The 19,495-nt window shown below is 50.8% G+C and overlaps 7 protein-coding genes across 7 annotated transcripts; 4 read left to right on the forward strand and 3 right to left on the reverse strand.

Annotated features, from left to right (window-relative positions):
* Window positions 1–40: 40 nt before the first annotated feature.
* On the reverse strand, window positions 41–666 carry NECHADRAFT_83056 (uncharacterized protein; the record flags this gene model as incomplete). The annotated part of the gene is made up of 2 exons (XM_003044469.1): window positions 41–111; window positions 363–666. 2 exons carry the CDS (start codon window positions 664–666, stop codon window positions 41–43), a joined length of 375 nt encoding a protein of 124 aa, XP_003044515.1.
* A 3,373-nt stretch (window positions 667–4,039) lies between these two features.
* Window positions 4,040–4,672, forward strand: NECHADRAFT_83058 (uncharacterized protein; the record flags this gene model as incomplete). The annotated part of the gene is made up of 1 exon (XM_003044339.1): window positions 4,040–4,672. One exon carries the CDS (start codon window positions 4,040–4,042, stop codon window positions 4,670–4,672), a length of 633 nt encoding a protein of 210 aa, XP_003044385.1.
* A 909-nt stretch (window positions 4,673–5,581) lies between these two features.
* On the forward strand, window positions 5,582–7,172 carry NECHADRAFT_45720 (uncharacterized protein; the record flags this gene model as incomplete). Its single annotated transcript, XM_003044340.1, has 6 exons — window positions 5,582–5,928; window positions 5,978–6,019; window positions 6,075–6,162; window positions 6,339–6,448; window positions 6,513–6,855; window positions 6,933–7,172. The coding sequence occupies 6 exons, from the start codon at window positions 5,582–5,584 to the stop codon at window positions 7,170–7,172; spliced, it is 1,170 nt and encodes a 389-aa protein (XP_003044386.1).
* Window positions 7,173–8,504: 1,332 nt separating this feature from the next.
* NECHADRAFT_83060 (uncharacterized protein) lies at window positions 8,505–9,267 on the forward strand (the record flags this gene model as incomplete). The annotated part of the gene is made up of 4 exons (XM_003044341.1): window positions 8,505–8,579; window positions 8,629–8,764; window positions 8,817–9,055; window positions 9,109–9,267. 4 exons carry the CDS (start codon window positions 8,505–8,507, stop codon window positions 9,265–9,267), a joined length of 609 nt encoding a protein of 202 aa, XP_003044387.1.
* A 1,770-nt stretch (window positions 9,268–11,037) lies between these two features.
* On the forward strand, window positions 11,038–12,345 carry NECHADRAFT_83061 (uncharacterized protein; the record flags this gene model as incomplete). The annotated part of the gene is made up of 1 exon (XM_003044342.1): window positions 11,038–12,345. One exon carries the CDS (start codon window positions 11,038–11,040, stop codon window positions 12,343–12,345), a length of 1,308 nt encoding a protein of 435 aa, XP_003044388.1.
* Window positions 12,346–14,424: 2,079 nt separating this feature from the next.
* Window positions 14,425–15,539, reverse strand: NECHADRAFT_70743 (uncharacterized protein; the record flags this gene model as incomplete). The annotated part of the gene is made up of 1 exon (XM_003044470.1): window positions 14,425–15,539. One exon carries the CDS (start codon window positions 15,537–15,539, stop codon window positions 14,487–14,489), a length of 1,053 nt encoding a protein of 350 aa, XP_003044516.1. The 3' UTR covers window positions 14,425–14,486.
* An 892-nt stretch (window positions 15,540–16,431) lies between these two features.
* NECHADRAFT_83063 (uncharacterized protein) lies at window positions 16,432–18,595 on the reverse strand (the record flags this gene model as incomplete). The annotated part of the gene is made up of 2 exons (XM_003044471.1): window positions 16,432–18,359; window positions 18,409–18,595. The coding sequence occupies 2 exons, from the start codon at window positions 18,593–18,595 to the stop codon at window positions 16,432–16,434; spliced, it is 2,115 nt and encodes a 704-aa protein (XP_003044517.1).
* Window positions 18,596–19,495: the final 900 nt, after the last annotated feature.

Consider the following 19,495-nt stretch of genomic DNA (forward strand, 5'->3'; position numbering starts at 1 on the left):
TAAGTGGGCATGGGTTTACTCCCCATCTTTGCTGCAGTAACTACTTCAAGTCTTGATGTATGATAACGTAAATAACATTGGCGATGGTGAGGCTAATCACAGTCCCAAATTCTGTTGGGAAAATGCGTATAAATGACTCTATTGTTATATATCCTGGGTGGTATATCTATACTTATACCAAGGCCCAATAAGCTTGCCTCGTCAAACAAAGAACAGGGCCCACCGCCATAGTAAAGCCAGTCTTGCAGTGGGCTCCCTAGCTGTACGACTTAGGCCCTCGTCAGTTATCTGAGGCTAGTAGCGGCCGCCACTGTTGAACGTGTTGTTCGTCTTCTGCTGCATCTGAAGGAGTGCCAGCGTACGAAGTTCAGGCTCAGCGCGGAGCGCTCTTGGCTCCTCAATACGGCCCATGTTTACATCCGAGACCAAAGGCTGAATACCTTGATCTGGCTGATAGAAGATAGCATGCGAACGGTCAGAAGGGCCTTCGTAGTTGGCCTCAAGGCACGCAGACTGAGTTTCCACACAGCCACTGTACAGGCTCCTTCTTACACTAGAGCTCGATTGCCCACTGAGGCTGCTAGGGTGGGAAGTTGCGCCAAAGACTGTGTTCTTAGCCGCCTTGCGGGAAGCCTTGGAGCCAGTACGAGTGCAGTTGCTAGACATGATGAAGGTCCGAGGCTGACCAAAGTCCTGCTACTGTGTTTAGGATATTTCCGTAATGGTGGGGATCGCGGATGTATTCGAACAGAGCTTGAAGAACTGGGTTGAAGAGAACAGAGGCCGTCTTGTCAAAGTTAATGAGCAGGGGCATTTATACTTGGATATTGCACCTGTCACTCGAAGCGAGCAATACGAGGCCATGGCAATGTTCTTTCCACCTTGTAGCGAGTTAGCTATGATGAATACGAATCAACAAAGAGACATAACAATGATCATAGCAGTGTGAGCGCGTTGCAGGGGAATGGTGAACAATGGAATCAGGGGCCACTGAAACAACGTGACAAAGAAATCAACAAAACAAACATCACGTGAATCAAGTGAACATGAGTCAAAGTCCCAATGAAAATGATAGTCTCGTTCGCGCTCTTTATAAGAGATTTTTCAAAGAAAACCTGAGTTACCAAAGACCAAAGCTAGCAGTCAGGTGTTGGTTCAGTATGGACGGAGTTGTGTTTAATCTAGAACCAAGATTCTATTCATTTCTCATTATGCATTGAGTAGCTGCTATTTGTATCTAAGCTTTGATGATCATCGGCGACGAGTCAAGTAGAGATGGAAACATCAAAGATGTTTTCATCTCCATTCTTATCCTTCAGCAGGGCTTGACCAGACCTGGGGCGCAATACCTCTTTAGCTTAATAATAACATCTCGGTCCATACCAAACGATAACAAAGAGCAACTGCAATGTTTGTATCTGACCAGGGTCGCGTGTCAGTGACGCTCTTCCCAACCCTTGCGCGACATGGCCCTGTTGGACGCTAATCCCACTCAAAAATCACTTATCACAATTTCAACAACTGGGCTGTGGCCAACAAAACCGCTGCCTAAAGGTCGGTCTGAGGCATCAATTGTTTTGGGCTTTGACCTCGTGACTCTTGGGCAGCTGGTTGCAAGACCATCCCGTCGCTACATGCCGCTTTTCGATGGCCTGATATCACACCGAGAGTCAGCTGGTTCGGCAGATGCAAAGCCAACGCGGCTGTTTGACAATGTGTCATACTTCTGTCATTTGACTGGCCACTGAATATGTCTGATCAACTCTGAATGCAGTCAAGCTGTTCAAGGTGATAGGCTACAGTGGGTCTCAAAAAGTAACGACACATTCCGGGTTTCCCCGCTGTATCAGTACCACCACCAAATGAGACTACATCTTCAGCGCCTTATTGCGCAGCCAAATGAGGGCCAGTTGCATCGTATTCTATATCAATCTATAGATAATTGAGAGCTGCATCTTTTGGTGTATCTAATACTTAGTATACCAGCCGTGGGCGCGCACAACAGCCTGCATTCTTCGCTTCATTGAGTTGACTAGGTTATCAATGACTTCCGGCTCAATCTCTTCCCACAGCTCGATCGCAGCTGCAATAAGAGCCTGCTTTGCTTCGTCGGTCTTGGGCATATATGTGAGCTCTGGATATCGCTTGCAAATCCTCTCTTTGAGGATTGCCCATAGGTTTTCTATGGGGTTGAGATCCGGGCTACAAGGCGGCCAGTCTACCACCTCGGCCCTTCGACTCTCACACCACTCATAGATCCAGTCTCGTACGATGTGGGCTGTAAATGTGCTGGCGTTGTCATGTTGGAAGTAACTATTCCTTGTCACAATCCGGGGAAGGTATCGCTGCAAGCATGCGAGGATAATCTGCGCAGTTACTCCGCCGCGAGGGCTTTCTGGATCGCCGGCCAGGGGGACCATCGGGAGGCGCCTGCGATGATTGAAAGCGCTGAAGAACATCTGTGAGTGCCTTGTCGGTCGTACGCGTGTCTGAACATTCCGTCTGAAGAGTCTCTCGTGCTAGAAATAGTCAGAAAAGTCGCAGTTATGAGAAGAACATATACCGGTTTACAGAAGACCCACGTACGCCTCTGGCCCTCTCCTCGAGCGATGATAACCTCATCAGAGAAGGTCCATTTCTCCCAAAAGTCCTCAGCCATATGAACATACCGCCGTGCAAAGCGTAGACGCTTTCTGGCGTTGGCTTCACTAAGGAAAGGTCGAAGAAGAGACTTATAATGCATGATTCCTTCTTTTCGTAGGTATGAGATTAAAGTCGCCCTACAGCAGCTTAACCCAGCTTCCTCAATCAATTCACGTATCTGAAGATGAGGATCTTGGGCAATAACCCTCAAAATTCTCCTTCTTTCCCTCTCTCCAATGATGCGCGGCCGGCCGGACTTGGGTTGGTCCGCGGCACTCTCTTGGTCGCGATATCTTCGTACCACACCGTAAATTGCATGTCGAGAGACGCCCTCTTCCCGCGCGATCTGGGCGGCCGACACGCCCGAATTGTATCTCCAAACAATCCTCGTTCGCGTATGAGGAGAATGATGTCTTTTTGGGGCCATTTGGACGTAAATTGACTGCGTGATGAACGATTGAAGTTGGTGATGATTTTGGTGGAGGTAGAAGTAAAAGCGGGGTACGGGAAAATGTGTCGTTACTTTTTGAGACCCACTGTAGCTCGCCAGGGCTGGAGCTTGGAACAACAAAGCCAATGAAAACGCGTAATGAGCGTTTCATCACCGACTTTGCCGCGCCGTCCCTGGTAGTAGCGGCCGTTTTTCTAGGCCAGCGAGCCCCGCTAAAGAAACTCGACCACAGCAGACTCAACGAATCACTCACAACTCTTAAACGCCAGCCTGACTACCTGAAACTGCCGCGCAGTGCGGAACTGTGTATCTCTCTGATTAGAGTGAAGCTGCTGGCTCTTCTTATCAGCATCTGCAACTTGGATACTGGGGACCTTTTTCATGCCCTAGCATCTCGTTTGTTAAATCCGGATCCTAGCGCTTAAACAGGGCATTTAGCTTCGCTTCCGTCTGGCCACTTCCACTAGAGCTGGGTTTCGTGCTATTGAGTCAAGGGATCGCATCGTCGAATAACGAGACGATCCCTCGGGTGCTAAAATCCCGCGACTCGCCTCTCCGACAGCACCGTAGCATGGTCTTGGCTGCATGGCGTGCTGGTAAAAAAAAAGGATTGCAAGGACCCTCATTGGAGGCTGAGTGGACAGCGCCTTTGGCGTAGAACACGCCCAAAGGGGAGTTGTATGGTGATGATGAGACGCATCAGGGGACTCAGGACCCAGCTTGTTGCAACTAAAAGCCAACAGGAGTTTGAGATGGCTTGACGAGGATTGTTGTCATTTTCAGTGCCAGGATCACGGGTTTCTGTCCCTCCCGTATCAAAACCACAGGCACCGCCTACCTGCTCGCCGCCATTTGGTCCGAACAGGGTCAGTCGTTACTGTGGTTCTCGCGCCTAAGGGCAACCAAGATCTACATCTATTTAATATTGCTAGTCCTACGCTCAAGATGTGTTCTTTCATGTTTACCGCCCTCTCGGTACTTGGCTTGGTAGCCAGTGTACGCTCCGAGGCCCAGTTCTCAAACCCAGCGACGTGGGACGCCGGACGCCGAGGACCCTTCTCTTCTAACGTGCTCATACACTTTCTTACAGAACGCTTAGAGAATCTGACCGAGCGGTCCACAACATGGAGGGTTGACTTTGGCAATGGCCGCTTCGACACGGACATTGGAGCAGAACATGCCAGGTTCTGGTTCGCCCTTTACGGCCCCGAAGATATCATAGACAGATCCGCGAGTGGGTCAAAGAGCTTGGTCGACTCTGTTTCTTTCAACGTGACCGTCCCCAATTATAAACCAGCCTCCGCGACGGCGAAGACGGCGAAGACGACCACGACCACGACCAAAGAGACCGCCACTTCGCCCGCCCCGATCGAGACCGAGAGTGAATCTGATGCCACCAGTATAAGCACAACGGCGACTTCCAGTCCGACAGAGTCAGTTGGCGCGGATGTTGCGGACAAGGAAGAAGACAAAGAGACGGGTCTTTCAGCTGGGGCTGCAGCTGGTATTGGAGTCGGTGCATCAGTCGGTGGAATCGCAATACTGGGTGCCATTGGTTCTTCATCTGGAGGCACTTGAAGAGGAGAAAGGAGCAACAAAATTCGGGATGGCCTCAGTATTACCCACCTCAGTATCACCCTCAAACGCAGTACCAGCCAGGCCCGGCGCAGTTACAGAGAGCCCTGAGGCAAAGACCGAGTTGCCTACCCATTTTACAACCACTTCAACGAGCCAGGTATACGAAGCGCCATAGCACGAGGCTGCGTTACGAGTTAGATGATGAAGCCTCGATAGGTTGATGTAGCGGAATAATTTTTATTGCATCTATGAGCGCGTTGCGGGTTGGGTTAGACGATAGCAGAAGGCAACAGTTTGGAACCTGAAGTCACGGGTCCTCCACGTTGCTTCCACTGCCAGTCAAGGCACCCTGGCTCCTGTAAGTCAATGGAGCACCCCTCGCAACCAACTCAGAGTCGAGGCCTTGCACATTCCTCTCAGCTGCCGCTCAGACATGGCCAGGGATCATGCCAATCCCGCGCGTGGCGCCTGTGGTGCAACGAGGGTAATACCCGGTATGGGTGACGATCACGATCCTCCTTTTGTCACTTACCAGGCACGCTGTGTCTCTAATTGAAGGCCTCTCTTTGAAGTCTTTGCGCTCTTACAGACCTGTTGAATTCATACTCTGTGGATCTGTGTAAGGCTATGGCAAGCCCCTCGAAACTTGAAGACGGAATCGATCTGCGTCCCATGTGCCGGGTTCAAGAGTGCGGGGTTTGTTTGTGGCTTCAACTTGAGCATGCAGACGTTAAGCTGATCCCTTCCTCTCTCCACCTTGATGCATAATCGGCGCCTGCAATACAACGAGAGAAGAGAAAACAAAGCAGGCTGCGAAATGCCTCGAGCTCCAGACCCCGCACGTGTCCTTGACTCTCCTGGCCTGGAGGTAACAGTTCTTTCATCAGCTTCCAAGGTACTTACGATACCATGTCGGATAAGAACGAAGCCAAGAAGCCAAGAAATGCGACTCAAGGCACAGTGGAAGCCCCAGCCAGCCCTGGGAGCCCTCCTCTGGCTGCCCAGGCCGTATCAACTGAAGCGTCACACGGCTCGGGTATTCTGCCCCCACAGCATTGGCAGCAGGCGGCCATAGTCAGTACAAATCACCACTTAACTTTTGCTTCATGGCTGAGTAACTTTAATGGCACGACAAATGCCGACTCTGCGCTCGAGGACAACATTAGTTCGACGGCATCCATCGCGTCCAGCATCCTGAAGTACCGCACTATCCTTGGGCGGACATTCCATAGTGAACAAGGCGATGCGCATTACTGGTTAGTTAGTTACTCAGAGTTTTAACGCCCTCACTCACTGGGTTTCAAGGGGTGCCAACGATGAGCGGCAAAATGAAGCTATGGATATCAAGTGAGGCCTGCCCATGGCATACATTAAGCTGTCACATCATCTTACGCTTTCTTAGCCATCACTGCCAGACTATCCGTCTTGATGGAAAGGTGTTCCTTGCTCCGTTGAGCAATGACATCAAGGCAAGTATTCCCTTTGTTCTAGTATTGCACCCTATGCTCATTCAACGTGTAGAAAGCTGTCGATATTGGAACAGGAACAGGTATAGACAAATTAGCTTTAACTATTGCATTCTCTAGGTTGGTTTCACGAGACTAACTTAAGCTTCTTCCATAGGTATTTGGGCCATGTAAGATTACTTTCAAAGATCGAGAGACAGGACAACTCATCACAGTGCAGTGATTTTGCCGATCAGTTTCCCGGTTGTGAGGTGATCGGAACCGATATATCGCCTATACAGCCAAGCTGGACCCCTCCAAATCTTCAATTGTAAGTATTAGATCAACAAGAGATAGGTAGGTATGGAACAATGGCTGACTACTTGCTTCTCCAGCCAGATCGACGACTGCACCAAGGAGTGGACCTTTCCTGAAGCTTCTCTCGACTATGTCCATGTCCGTTTCTTGACCGGATGTATTGCTGACTGGGAAGCTCTCATAAAGGCGGCTTATCGATGCCTCAAGCCCGATAGCTATATTCAAAGTATGGAGCCGTCGGCCTACATACAGAGCGACGACAACACTATTGAACCAGATAGTGCCATGGGTCAATGGGGCAAGATCTTTGTCGAGGGTGGCAATAAGATGGGACGGCCCTTTACGGTGGTCGAGGATGAACTCCAGAACAAGGCCCTGGAGAAGGCAGGCTTTGTTGATATCCAGGAGAAGAAGCACAAGGTTAGTGACAGCTTGTAAGTTTTAGGACTATTGATACATCGAATTATGAACATTCTGAACAGTCCCTTTCTTCATAGTCTCCAATAGGCAGTTGGCCCAAGGATGAAAAGCTCAGAGAGATTGGCCAGTATGCTCAATTATCCATGGAGCAAGACTTCGAGGGGCTCATCCTATTCATGACAAACGTCCTTGGTGGCTGGAGCAGGGAGGACATCCAGGTTTACACCACCCATCTGCGTCGAGAGATCCGCTCAGGAAAGAAGCATGGCTGGTATTGGCAGAAGGTTGTGTGGGCTCGAAAGCCGGTTTCGGCTTAAGTCGTCAGGGGTCAGGAAACATGCTACAAGGTGGTTCCCAGCACAAGGCTTGGTCGAGTACGCTCTATGGGGGTTGCAAGGCGTAGATGGCAAATATACTTGCCATTCACCCAGCAGACGTATATTCTTGCCGTCGTATGATTGATATTTAAAGCATTGGGTTATAATAATTCTGAATGGCTGCCTCAGACGAGACGAGCATGGTGATGATGAGTCGCCAATTTCCCAAAGTCACCTAAAACTTCCCAGAGCTTGTTATGCCCGAGGTCGTCCATCAGATGTTCAGTAATTATGGACGTATCAACACCATGGTATCATGCATCACGACGTCATGAAGATATAGGTGCATCGCTTGTTCGGATGTCGGCTATGCCAGACAGCCAATGTTTCACAGGGGACCTCTCTAAAGCCCTGCTCCGGGGTCGGGCTGGCCTTCCTCAAGGCATGGAGCAATGCATGGCTTCATCGCTGTTTGTCCATCGTACATGCTGCAAGCCGGCGGCGTACGACGACGACGAAGCAAGTCTCCCTCGTGTCCGTCGTGGCCGGCCACTCGGCCAGCTCCATGGCATTTATGCCGACACTAATCAGCACCACGCTCCCAGAAAGAGATGGAGGTCCAAAGTTCCTGATCATCTTGGACGGGTCGAGAAAATCGATGACTCTGACGTATTCTCCCGCGAATCGAGGGCAATGTGAAATGCTTCTCTCCTTGCCATTGTCTGCCCCCATCCCTACAAATGTCTGCAGAAACGGACCGGATACGAGGTTTAGCCTTTATATAAGCATTAATAAACTTAGTTACATCTCAGGGCAGGTTTTTGCACATGTTTATTGTTTCTCTGCAGCTGAGCTTGCTACCCCTCCTGTGGTGAAGTCATCGTGATGATTCCTGTCTCTGCTGTGAAACGACTCGAACACTCGGGTTGTACGGCATCCCCCGGTCGTATTCTCCATCTTCTGTGCCTTTATGGACAGTATAGAGATACGCACGACGTCAATTGGGTCCAGAAACCGTCTCCAGCTCCTTCCTCTGATCGTCTAGAACCGTCACGACGTCAGCACCGACGACCCGGGTTACAGCTCATAGGGCTGGCCATGGTCTGACGAGCACATGTTGAATACGAGCTGGGCCTGAAACGCCTTGGCGTTAAACTTCAAGCCGACTTGTTCGGGTCCCGAAGGCTTATTGTGAGGCACCGTACGTAAGCACGTAGGACCATGTTCATATTTAAGGTCAGTTCTGTTCAAACCTCAGAGTAGTATCTATGTCCACGATTAAACAACCTCTGTCGATCGTTATTTTACTCTGAATCAAAGCGTTCACTCGAAATGAAGTCAGTCCTCATCGCCGCCGTCCTCGCTTCGGCTGGTGCCCTGGCGCAGAGCCCTCTGCCTTCGTGCGCTGTAAGTTTGACCCTGCCCTCGAATGCGAAGGTGTACTTACCACTTACAGCAATCTTGCGCCTTGAACATTCTCGCCTCCAGCGGCTGTGGTTCCACTGACGTTGCCTGCGTCTGCAAGTCCAAGGTCTTTGTCGAAGGCTACACTTCCTGTGTGACCAAGGCTTGCAGCTCCGAAGACGCCGCCAGTATGACTCTCTTCTGTATCAGTGTGGACTCTCTGACTTTGAATTTCCCTAGAGGCCGAGCAATACGGCGTTCAACTGTGCGGCTCTGCTGGCGTGAGCGTTGGCGGGGAGGCCCCGGCCACCGAAGCTCCTGCGGCTTCGAGTGAAGCACCCTCAGCGCCCTCGACTCCGACTGAAGCCCCTTCGGCTCCTTCCGCCCCGGCTGTCCCGTCTGCTCCTGAAGCACCATCCGCGCCATCCGCTCCCTCTCCGCCTTATCCCCCCAAGCCCTCTGAGGAGGTCCCACCTGTTGTATGTTGGCCATCCTCTCAATTGACGCCAACCACTGATGCGAATGTTTATAGGTTCCTCCCGAGTCCAAGCCCGCCGAAGTGCCTACCGCTCCAGCTACTCCTGCCACACCTACGGCCGTCGTTCCAACTGCTGGTGCCGGAATTGTCCAGGTCTCGAACGCGGTTATCCTCTCAGTCGGACTCTCGATGATGCTGGTTCTACTAAACTAATAATAATTAAATCGGTCGGGAGGGCAGAAAGCTTAATCTACTGGTTGGGTCATAATTCAAGTCTCCTTTTCATGTACGGTAATAATCCAGATGTCTTGTTGTTCAACAGCTAGTAGGAAGCCCGCAGGTTTTGAATCCAGTATGTCCAAGGCCAAGAACACGAATTCGGGATAGTGCAAAAGTGATGATAATTGTAATAGTATTTTTGAGCGAGTTTCAAATCAGATCAAATCATGATGGCATGTGTCCTTGAACTCTCCGATTCCGTGAACGTTGACAGGTTTTTGCTTCATAGGGGAGATATTGAGGCGAGAATACGTCAATGGTAGCTTTCAAGGAAAATGTCCGATGTCTCCCGGAGCTTTTTAGGGCAAGTGTCGTTCTTCGAAAGTCAAGCAGAGATAACTGTGCCCTTGCTCTCAATCGTAGATGCTTGTTAGATCACGAAGCTACCCGAGCTTTCAATAGCTACAAAGTGATCTCTCGGCAGATTTACACATCGGAACGTGGAGAAGAGAATTTTTACTCATGTAGAAGTCGCAGATATGCCGACGGGTTGCCACGCTTTTCTCAGCTGTGGCTTTCGGTACTTTTCCATGTGGCAGCCCCTGACCCCTGGTTGCGTACATGCGCGTGAACTTTAATTATGGAAAGGTTTTTGCTCTCAGTCTTATGGTTGGACAGCATACACTTGGCTTAGCTACTGTCTCATTTGAACATGACCCTCTCGATCGGTTATGCTGAGACATGGTTGCCCCTCGTGGATGATGAGAACTCATGCTGGTATACTTGTTCTGGGCTATGCAGCGATCACAGTGCATACTATAATGTTTCTATCATCTGGCCCATTAATCGAGAGGTAGGTCAAACTCCTTTTAATTGAAACCCTTTTTACCTTGAAACCAGAAGACGCTCCAGCTACCCACAAGGATTCTCACTTTAGTTGAGACCTGATTTAGGGGGTCAAACCCTTTCCTAATCACATAATCGAGATTCAGTGATTTCATTTACTCTGAGACCTCTTGGATATTTCTAGACCCAACCCAAAAGACACCAGGTTTGCAAGCTAGTTCCCGCGAGCACCGACCCAGGTACAGACAGTATTGCCAACCACGGAGCTGGTGATCTCCCCTTGGGCTTTCCTGCATGAATAAGTGTATTGTGAGAATATAAAGCATATTGTGTACTTATGAAAAGACCATCGTGAGAAAAGCGGCGTACTATCTGTGGTCTCACTGCCCAGCGAGACGCGGTAATGGTCTAGGGTGAGGAGGCCATACAGGTGAACCCATACAACATCAAGTGAATAATCATTACTTAAACCCAAAAATCCCTCTGGTTGTTGCTATTCATTTATTTATAGAATGATTCGAGATCTGGAGCTTCTTGTCATGGGTCTGCGCCCTCCCATACCGACGCGTTTTTATGAAGTCGATGAAAAGGAAGGGGATTTAGCTGGTACACTACTGTCATTACTATGCCCTCTATCTCTAGCAAACCCACCGCTAAATTCACCATAGAACTATCATATAAACTCGCCTCACTCTAAAGAACATCTCATATAGCAATATCAAGCTCTCACGATTAAGCTCTCGACCAAGCTCATGGACTCTCCCCAGCTTTAAGCTTTTAATTGAGCACTTCCCCATGGGGCTAGAAACCTTCCAAAGCGGGATTAGCTTCAGCGTGTGCCGGCTATTCGTCTCAAAATGGAGCCGCTAGTGCAGACGTTGCACAAGGGTGGGTGGTGCCTTCATGCCTGAGGCCACAATGTCTCACCCATACGTGCCCGGTTATGGCCTACAAAAGAAGAAGAACCCCGCGATGTTCTCGCAATCGTTTCTTCTGATAAACAAGCATTTACTTCTCTTTTATCCTCTTGTCAGAGTCATCAGCCATCGCCTTGTCCAGCCCGTCATGTCTGAGGAAGATGTTGTCCATCTGGACGGCTTCAGGCTGTCTCTTCAAGAGCTCGGCTTGACCCGTGAAACCTTGAACAATCACGTCAGTGGTCGTATCATTCCCTTCATGATTGATGAAGAGATGAGAGCTCTCTATCAACGGGCCAAAGACGACCCCGAATCTCTCTCGCCGGCCGAGAGAAACCGCGTCTTTGGCAGAATTCCACCCGAAGACGAGGAACGACTTTGCCAGGAACGTCTCGGTTGTACGAAAGAGCAACTCTACGAAAAGGCTCTGACCCAAGGCGACGACCTGAGCATGCTGGAGTGCGACATGATCATACGTGGCTGCGACTATGATTGGAAAAACACTTCAAACAAGGCGACCGACCTCGACAGGCTCATGAAACTGTCGGCAGATGACCGTACTCTTATTCTCAAGGGCCGTGAAGCTATCAAAGGACCATCAATCCTGAGAGCCACCGAAAAGCGAAAGCAGTACACACGAGTAAGGGCCGATGAGGCACGTCGAAAGGCCGAGCGACTCAAGCAGGCCAGGCACGGCCATCGTGCTGATTGGGTACAAGACATGGTGGACAGGGATCTGCCACAATGGGGCTTTGTTGTGATGCGTACTCAATACAGTGACCCCCGCAGCGATGAGGCCTGGAAAAAGTTCCAGGAGCGCTTTGACACCGTGGGCAAACTGATCATGCAGAGCTGGAGTGGTCGCCCACCGAAGGCGGAACTTTGGAGGACACTTGAGACTGTCTTTGTATCTGACGCTGCCTTGGACGGGGCGTCGACAGATGCGCTCAGGGAAAGATTCAAGAGCATGCGAGAAGCTCTTCCAGAGGGGATACGGCGAGACTGTTTTCTTGTCCAAGACAAGTTGCTGGCCGAGGAGTGGCTGACGATTCGCGCGGTGAACCCCGACTTCGACGCAGAGGCGCCCCTTGGCACTGAGGATGCCAGCTACACCGAGCAAAAGACGTCAATCACAGTGAAGGATCTGGAGGGGTTTTGCGGGGAGGTTCAGGTGCCGCTGTCCAAGGTTTTTGACTGGCTTCACTATTCCCTGCTGACGGACTCTGAAACGTGGGAGAGGCGGTACAAGCAGACGACGCAGAAGCAGCCCAGGTCTCTCATTTCGTACTGGCCGTACCCAGAGTATTGAGGCCTGAGAGTTGGCTGACGAGGGGGATGATGCAGATTGTTTCTTTGTAGTGGTCACTGACTCTTGACGATTGACTTTTGGACAAATGAATGTTGCAAGCACTGAGTTTGAGCGTGCATAGACGCCCCAGATGACAATTCCAGCATAAGCTGGCCGTGTTCCTCCTTTCTAGGGCCTGATCACTCTTGAGACTGCCAGTAACCCGGGAATCGCGGGGAGCCCAGGTGAGTGAGTAGGTAGTTTGGCATTCTACCACACGATGCTGCTAAGGCTTGGATACCTCCGGCTTAGAGCAGATGAGCTTGACCATGGAAGATGTCTTTGAGTTGAATATCCTTGTGTAAGTATGAAGATCAACCGATCAAGGGAAACGTGCAAAGGTCGACTGGTAGGCCTCGTGGCAAGTTCAGTAGGTACCTAGGTTGACAAGCCGGCATTCAGGCCCTGGTTCCAGTGTTAACCACCTGGAACTTCAGTGTGTACCTACTGACACCGAGAACCACAATACACAAGATCCCTGTACGAGAATGTCACTTGAAGACCTGGGCTGTTTACGCTTGATTTGGCTTGTGTGCCACCTCCATCCCCCGCCATGGTCGTTCCCGACGGATGATCCCCCGTCTCCCCCCTCCTCACGGCTCTGCCCCGGTCTCCGAGACATGCTGTACCCCGAGCCACCGGAGTACGAGCCTGAAGCCACTGCTGTGATGTGGTGTGACCCGGCTGCATGTGCACATCCCGCGCCCGCCTTCGGTGAGACAAATGTCGGCTTGCCCAGCTGCGCTTCAACACGCTGAAAGGACTCATCACTTTGACCGGTGACCATGGGTGGCTTCCGGCATGCTTTTCAGCTGGCAAGCCCAGGCATTGCCGATGCACAGAGGCAGGCTCCAGCATTACGAACCGCAACCTCGTGCTGTGGTAGGTAGAGGGTTGCAGGTGAGGTCACACAAAGGCCCCACACGGGGTGAAACATCCCCGAGGGCTGCGTGAAGATACCCGGGGATTAATGTCCCCTTTTCGCGCTTCCCGCACTTCTCTTACAAAGATAAATCTTGTTAAGTCTGGTACACAGTCTGGCAACCAAGACTTGGAGACGGTGCAATACAGTGTGTATTGGCTTTCTCGGAAAGCCAGCTCTTTGATGAACTGAGCCATGATCAGGGGTCAGTGTTTTCGGGAACGGCCCGAGAACACCCATGCCCTTGCAACGCTCAAAGAGTTCGCCTATTTGCCTTCTTTGCTACTAAGGAACTGGTGGGATTTCCATGAGCCGGCTGGGGGGTATTTAGCTTAGAGTTAAGCGATCTTCCACTTTTGGGTTACACCCAAAGTAAGAGTATGGTGTAGAACCAGGCATGGCAATATATACTCATCCAAGTCTCATGCTGATTCATAATTGGTGCATCAACACAAGCTAGCATTCCACTCAACTTTGCTACCTAGGCATAGGAAGGGATCGTGACTGTTGTCGATGGTAACCCAAGAGTTGAGACAAGCGCTACGGTTTGGGCCGTATGGTAGACTGCCATTGCTCGAACGCGGTAACTGGAGCCATTGGCGAAGGCCAATAATAAGCGCGTACGTCGATGAAGACTAACAAGCTCCAGTAGCATGAATTGCTAGTTTCATCGTCAAGGCCAGGGGCGAGGTCCATGGCAGCGGCTCTTCAGCCTCCGACGTAGTGTCACTCACCCCGGCTTCGGCTAGGAGATCAACTCGCCAGCCGTGAACTCGTCTATAATGCAGTCACACTAGTTCTCCTGTTGTGTGGCAGACCAGACGTGGTTTCTGGGTTGCATATAGAGTTGGCCTTCAGAGATGGCTAGATGTTGTCAGTCAACTGGTGAACGGCAGCACTCAGTCTCAACTAATGAGCTCAGACCTTCAAGCCTTCATCTATCATACCAAACTAAAGTTGGTATGTTCAATATCCAGTCCAATTATTAGACGTTTTGTCCTCATTCTGCTTCTCCTGTTGAGGTCATCATAATGACCTTTCTCTCCCGTCACTTGGACTTTCCGCTGAAGACATCACGACGAGTCCCGTTGAATGAGATTCAGTATGGATACAAGTTTCTCTGGTGATAGTCCAGGGCGTGTATTTTATTAAATATTTACTCTTTGTTGTCTATAATCATCTACCTGTCCCGACCATAGGTGAACGGCTTGGTAGGCGCGTTGTCGAGAATGGCCTCAATCTCCTGGTAAATCTCATCCGTGATCTTCTCGGAAAGCTTCACAGACTTGACATTGTCCTCAATCTGCTCAACCTTGGTGGCTCCCAGGATCACAGTGCTGACGTTGGGGTTCTTGAGGCACCAGGCCAGGGCGAGCTGAGATGTGTTTCCACCCAGGCGCTCCGCAATGGCGGTGAGCTTCTTGACCTTTTCGATCTTGGCCTTTCCTTCCTCGGTCTGCAGGGCCTCGACGGTCTTGCTGAAGAACTCCTTGTTGGTGGCGAAGCGGGAGCCCTCGGGGATGCCGTCGTTGTACTTTCCGGTCAAGAGACCAGAGGCCAGGGGAGACCAGATGGTGGTGCCGTAGCTGAACTGCTTAAAGAGGGGCTCGTACTCGACCTCAAAGCGCTCGCGGTGGAAGGCGTTGTACTGAGGCTGCTCGACAACAGGAGCGATGAGGTTGTATCGCTCAGCGATCTGAGTGGCCTCAGCAATTTGCTGGGCGCTCCACTCAGAAGTTCCCCAGTAGTAGGCAAGGTTGAGGTTTCGGATGACCTGAGTGAAACCCTCAACAATCTCCTTGAGAGGGGTGGCGTAGTCGGGTCGGTGGGCGAAGACAATGTCGACGTAAGGCTGTTGGAGACGCTCCAGAGAGCTCTTGAGACCCTCGACGATGTGCTTGCGGCTCAGACCTCGGGTGTTGGGCTCCTTGCGACCAGTACCGAAGAAGACCTTTGTGGTGAGGACGTACTCGTCTCTGGGCCAGTCGAGCTCCTTCAGGGCCTGTCCCATCTCAACCTCGCAAGCACCGTTGGCGTAGGTCTCGGCGGTGTCAAAGGTGTTGATACCGTGGTCCCAGGCGGTTTGCAGGCAGTCCTTGACGATGTTACCCTTCTGGGTGCCTCCGTAGGTCAACCATCCTCCCAAGGAGAGCACGCTCACCTTGAGGCCAGTGGGGCCCAGGTGGCGGAACTGCATGTCCTTGGGGTCGTACGAGGACTTGACAACCGACATTTTGAAGAATGGTGGTGATTTTCGTTTATTTGCTAAACGAGAAACAAACAGAGGTACCGGGTTTGAGCTGTTTATATACAACTCCAGCAGACCGCCTTGATACGAGGTGGAGATCTTCAAGTGAGGGGTATGGCGACAGCTGGTTTCAACACGACGTGATACCTCGACTGACGACAATCCACCGTGATAGACTTTCATAACCTGTCCAATCGGCTGTAAGAAGGGATGTTAAGTCCGGCTTGGACGACGAGATAATTGGAGGCTTTTGCATTATTAATGTACTCTGTGGGTCGATGTGGATAAACGACTCCGGCAACACAAAGGTGGAATAGGAAAGGCGGTAACTGACCTTGACCGTATTCGGATCCTTGCTCCGGCAAATATCTGGGTTTATGACGGCAAAAGGAGGAGTAGGCATCAATGAGGCATATATGGCAGCTATGAAACTAACATCGGCGTAAGAGTCATAGAGTCTTGGAGGTTGAGGTGAGTTGGATGGCTTGCTGATCCATCTAATGTTAAATCCGATACCTCCTGTTGAAGACGTCATTGATACTAACAATCCCACGTTGGACAGGTTGCACACGCATGTATACGGAACAAGGTAAATCAACTGATAAATGCGTCTCAGCCAAGCTCACTTGTGTTCATAATCACGCAGATTGATAATCACCAAGTTAGGTACTCAACAATACTACTATTAGGTTGATGTATTACGTGTCGAGTGTCTAAACTACCAAATGCAACCTGCTCTACCACTTGATGAAAATGCCTCTAGTCTATGCGTCAAGTCTAATATTACTATAGGGATATCATTTAAGTCCGTACAATGGAACAGAATGACGCAGCAACAAAAGAAAGTCAAGAGAATGCTCCATCCTCCTCCGGGGCCTCATCGACCCCATTGCCTATTATTGTATCGACTTTCCTCGGGAGACTGAGAGGGAGATTGTGCTGAGAAACACCCCAAGGTGGCGCAACTCGTGTCACTTGTCTCCCTCTTGCCCATCCACATGGCTCTTCTCCTGTCCTTCTTCTCCTTCTTCACTCTCGTCCCTTGCTCTGATTGCCCTGAGCCGAAGCCACTGCTTCCGCTCTGGGCAACAGACCTAGTATCAGCCCCAGTGGGGCCCAGGTAACTATTAATGCTGTTTGTGTCCTTGGTTGGCGTGTTTGTTTCGGTCCCCCTCTGGCTGGCAGCTTTCGACACAGGTCGATAGCGACTCGGGAGACCAACTGTACTTCGTTCCGACGGAGCTATCGAAGGGGTGTACACCGTGCCAGGTCGATATCGATTTGGAAGTCCAACGTTACTTCGCTCTGATGGCGCGATCGAAGGCGTGTACATGGTTCCAGGTCGATGAGTTGACATGTTGACCCTGTACTGCTGCGCTGCTTGAAACGCAGCATAATCCATTCCCGCAGGACCCATGCCAGCGTTTGCATAGCCCGGCAAGGTCGAGAAAGATTCCACCGGAGCTGGCGGAGGTACAGGGAAGCCATTGACTTGCGGCATCGGATTATAGCCTTGCCAGGGCTGTTGAGGCATCGGGGCAAAGTTCGGGTTTCCCTGCTGATTCATACAGTTCATCATCTGCATGAGCCATAACTGCGAATTCAAGTTTTGTGCCGTCTGTTGCATAATCTGAGATTGGACGTCGGATCGTATGCTCGGTCCTGGTTGAACGTGGGACATCCGCATTTGGGGCTGTTGCATACCAGGCGCTCCGTACATGGAAGATGCCTGACCGTACGGGTAAGCTGGAGCTCCGCCTCCCCATTGCATATGGTTCTGGTGGGGGTTCATCTTTGGAGCACGAGATTGAGCTCGCCGGCGCATGGCTCGATCACGCTGCTCAATGGCAATGACACTGACTAGGCCACCAGGGTAGAGAGACTGCTGAGCTTGTGGAGGATACACGGCTCCAGAAGTGACATTTCTGTTGTTGGCGCCGAAGGGATCGTGAGGGAGTCCACGTGCAAAGACTGGTAATGGAGAGTTCGGGTTTTGAGATGCCTTGCTCTGCCCTGTACTCGGCCTTCTAGATGGACCATGCTGAGATGTGACACTCCGCGCCGTACTGGGTCGTCTGGTGGGTTGCTGAGACGCGATGCTCCTCGCTGTACTTGGCCTCCTCACGGGCTGCTGAATGGTGCTTCGCAAGCTGGAATTGGACTTGGGGTTTCCCAGACCAGTCGGAGGACGGCTACTCTCACTTGGGCATCTGCGGACCTGAAGCAAGGCAAGAGGAACGTCGTCGTCTTGAGACGGTGACGGTGACGGTAATGGTGGTGTTGATAGCGCCGACCTGGTTGGAAGTAAATTCGGGTCGCCGGTAGTCTTGATCATGTTTTTTCTGTAGTTGATGATGTGAGCTTCCTGCTTCCTCCTCTCATTTCGGTGTCGCTTTGAGATCGCTGCTTCATCTTCATCGTCGCTGTCATCACCACGACCATCACCATGAGATTCCTCATCAGCCTCACTCGAGTCTTGGCGCCCCTTGACCTCTCGGTAACTTTCAAACTGAGCTGCCGTCATAATCTTGCCGCGATCAGGGAGACAAGAGTGAAAGAGGTCATTGTTGACGATTGGTTCCAGTGGTAGTGGTGGGGGCTTGGTGTTTTCTTCAATGCGATTAAGTGATCGCTGTGAGATGGACCGATTTGCATCCAATAAAAGGCGACTCTTGCTGATTGAGTCCCGAAATAAATTCTCATCATCTTTATCGGCAATGATCTCATGATCTTCATCGCCTGTCGCGACAAAAGGCGACCTCTCGAATGGAATCCTGATGTTGAGATCCTGGCCATTCCGCGTTTCTGCAGATCATCTTAGCGTGACGATTAGCGCTGAAAGAGGGTCACTTACCCGTCCAGGGATGAGACGTCGTCACAAATGAATCGTCGTCAGTCTCTGTAGAATCGGATTCTACCCTCAGCTCTGGAGTCTTTGGAGGTTCCCCCTCCAGCCTGGATAGAGTGGCCGAGTCGACAATCAGGGCGCTGATGCCTCGATCCATGTAGCCACCTTGTCTTTTTGAACGGGCTTGGCGCATGGTGGTGTTGCGACCGATTGAGGCGGCTGCTCTGCCTCTAGGTCTGTCGTCATGAGAAGCGAGTATCGTGCGTGTCCAGCTGGGCAATCGTAAGAAGAGGCAATTCTCGTGACGTGGTGCAATTCTTGATCATCAAAGATTTAATTCACCAGAGGTTCAAGTTTGCCATCTTCGCCCTTGTTGCTCCTAAAAGGGGCCCCTTCTTTTTTGCCCCATCCTCCATCTCAGTCATCTGGAATGCTTGAATCCGTCCATGGCATGGTCTGGTTTCTTTGTCTCAGCCTATATTGAAGCCACGCATCGATAGATGCTAATTTTTGTTTTTTTCTGTGGTCTAGCCTCTCGATATCCCCATCCTTGATCGATCTGCACTAATCAATAGTTCTCCCTACATGAGGAGCTGAACGTAAGCACTACGTATACGAGAATTGAAGCCATTGTTGGTTGTCCACAAGCCACAACAAGAGAGGTCATAACAAGGTGGTTTTTCAGCTCAATTGCATTGCATTAACTGTCTCTCGGTTATGCATCTCACTCGTGACGTCAATCAAAGGCCATTCCACCGTTTGCATCTCCGAGACTTCTGCAACCGGACTTCTCCACTCGTTGAACGTGGCACTCACTCAAATGTCCTTTTTTTTGGAGAATTTGTATACCCGAGACCCATTATCTCCCTTGTCATCTTCACCGCCTGCCAAAAAGATCGAGTTATCGAGTCTTGGATCAGGTTGACTAACGAAACATTCCTTTCGAATGCGGCCATCGCGGCAATTCCGACAGTCCAGCTGAATGTCTTGTCTAGCCGACCCTCCGACCCCCTTTGACACGCCCTTGGCCAATGAATAAGGGTTATTATTGAATAAAGTTACCTGCAAATTCTCAATGTTTTCGACATCATCG

The sequence above is a fragment of the Fusarium vanettenii genome (assembly GCF_000151355.1).
Source record: "Fusarium vanettenii 77-13-4 chromosome 7 genomic scaffold NECHAsca_22_chr7_11_0, whole genome shotgun sequence".
Taxonomy (NCBI): Eukaryota; Fungi; Ascomycota; class Sordariomycetes; order Hypocreales; family Nectriaceae; genus Fusarium; species Fusarium vanettenii.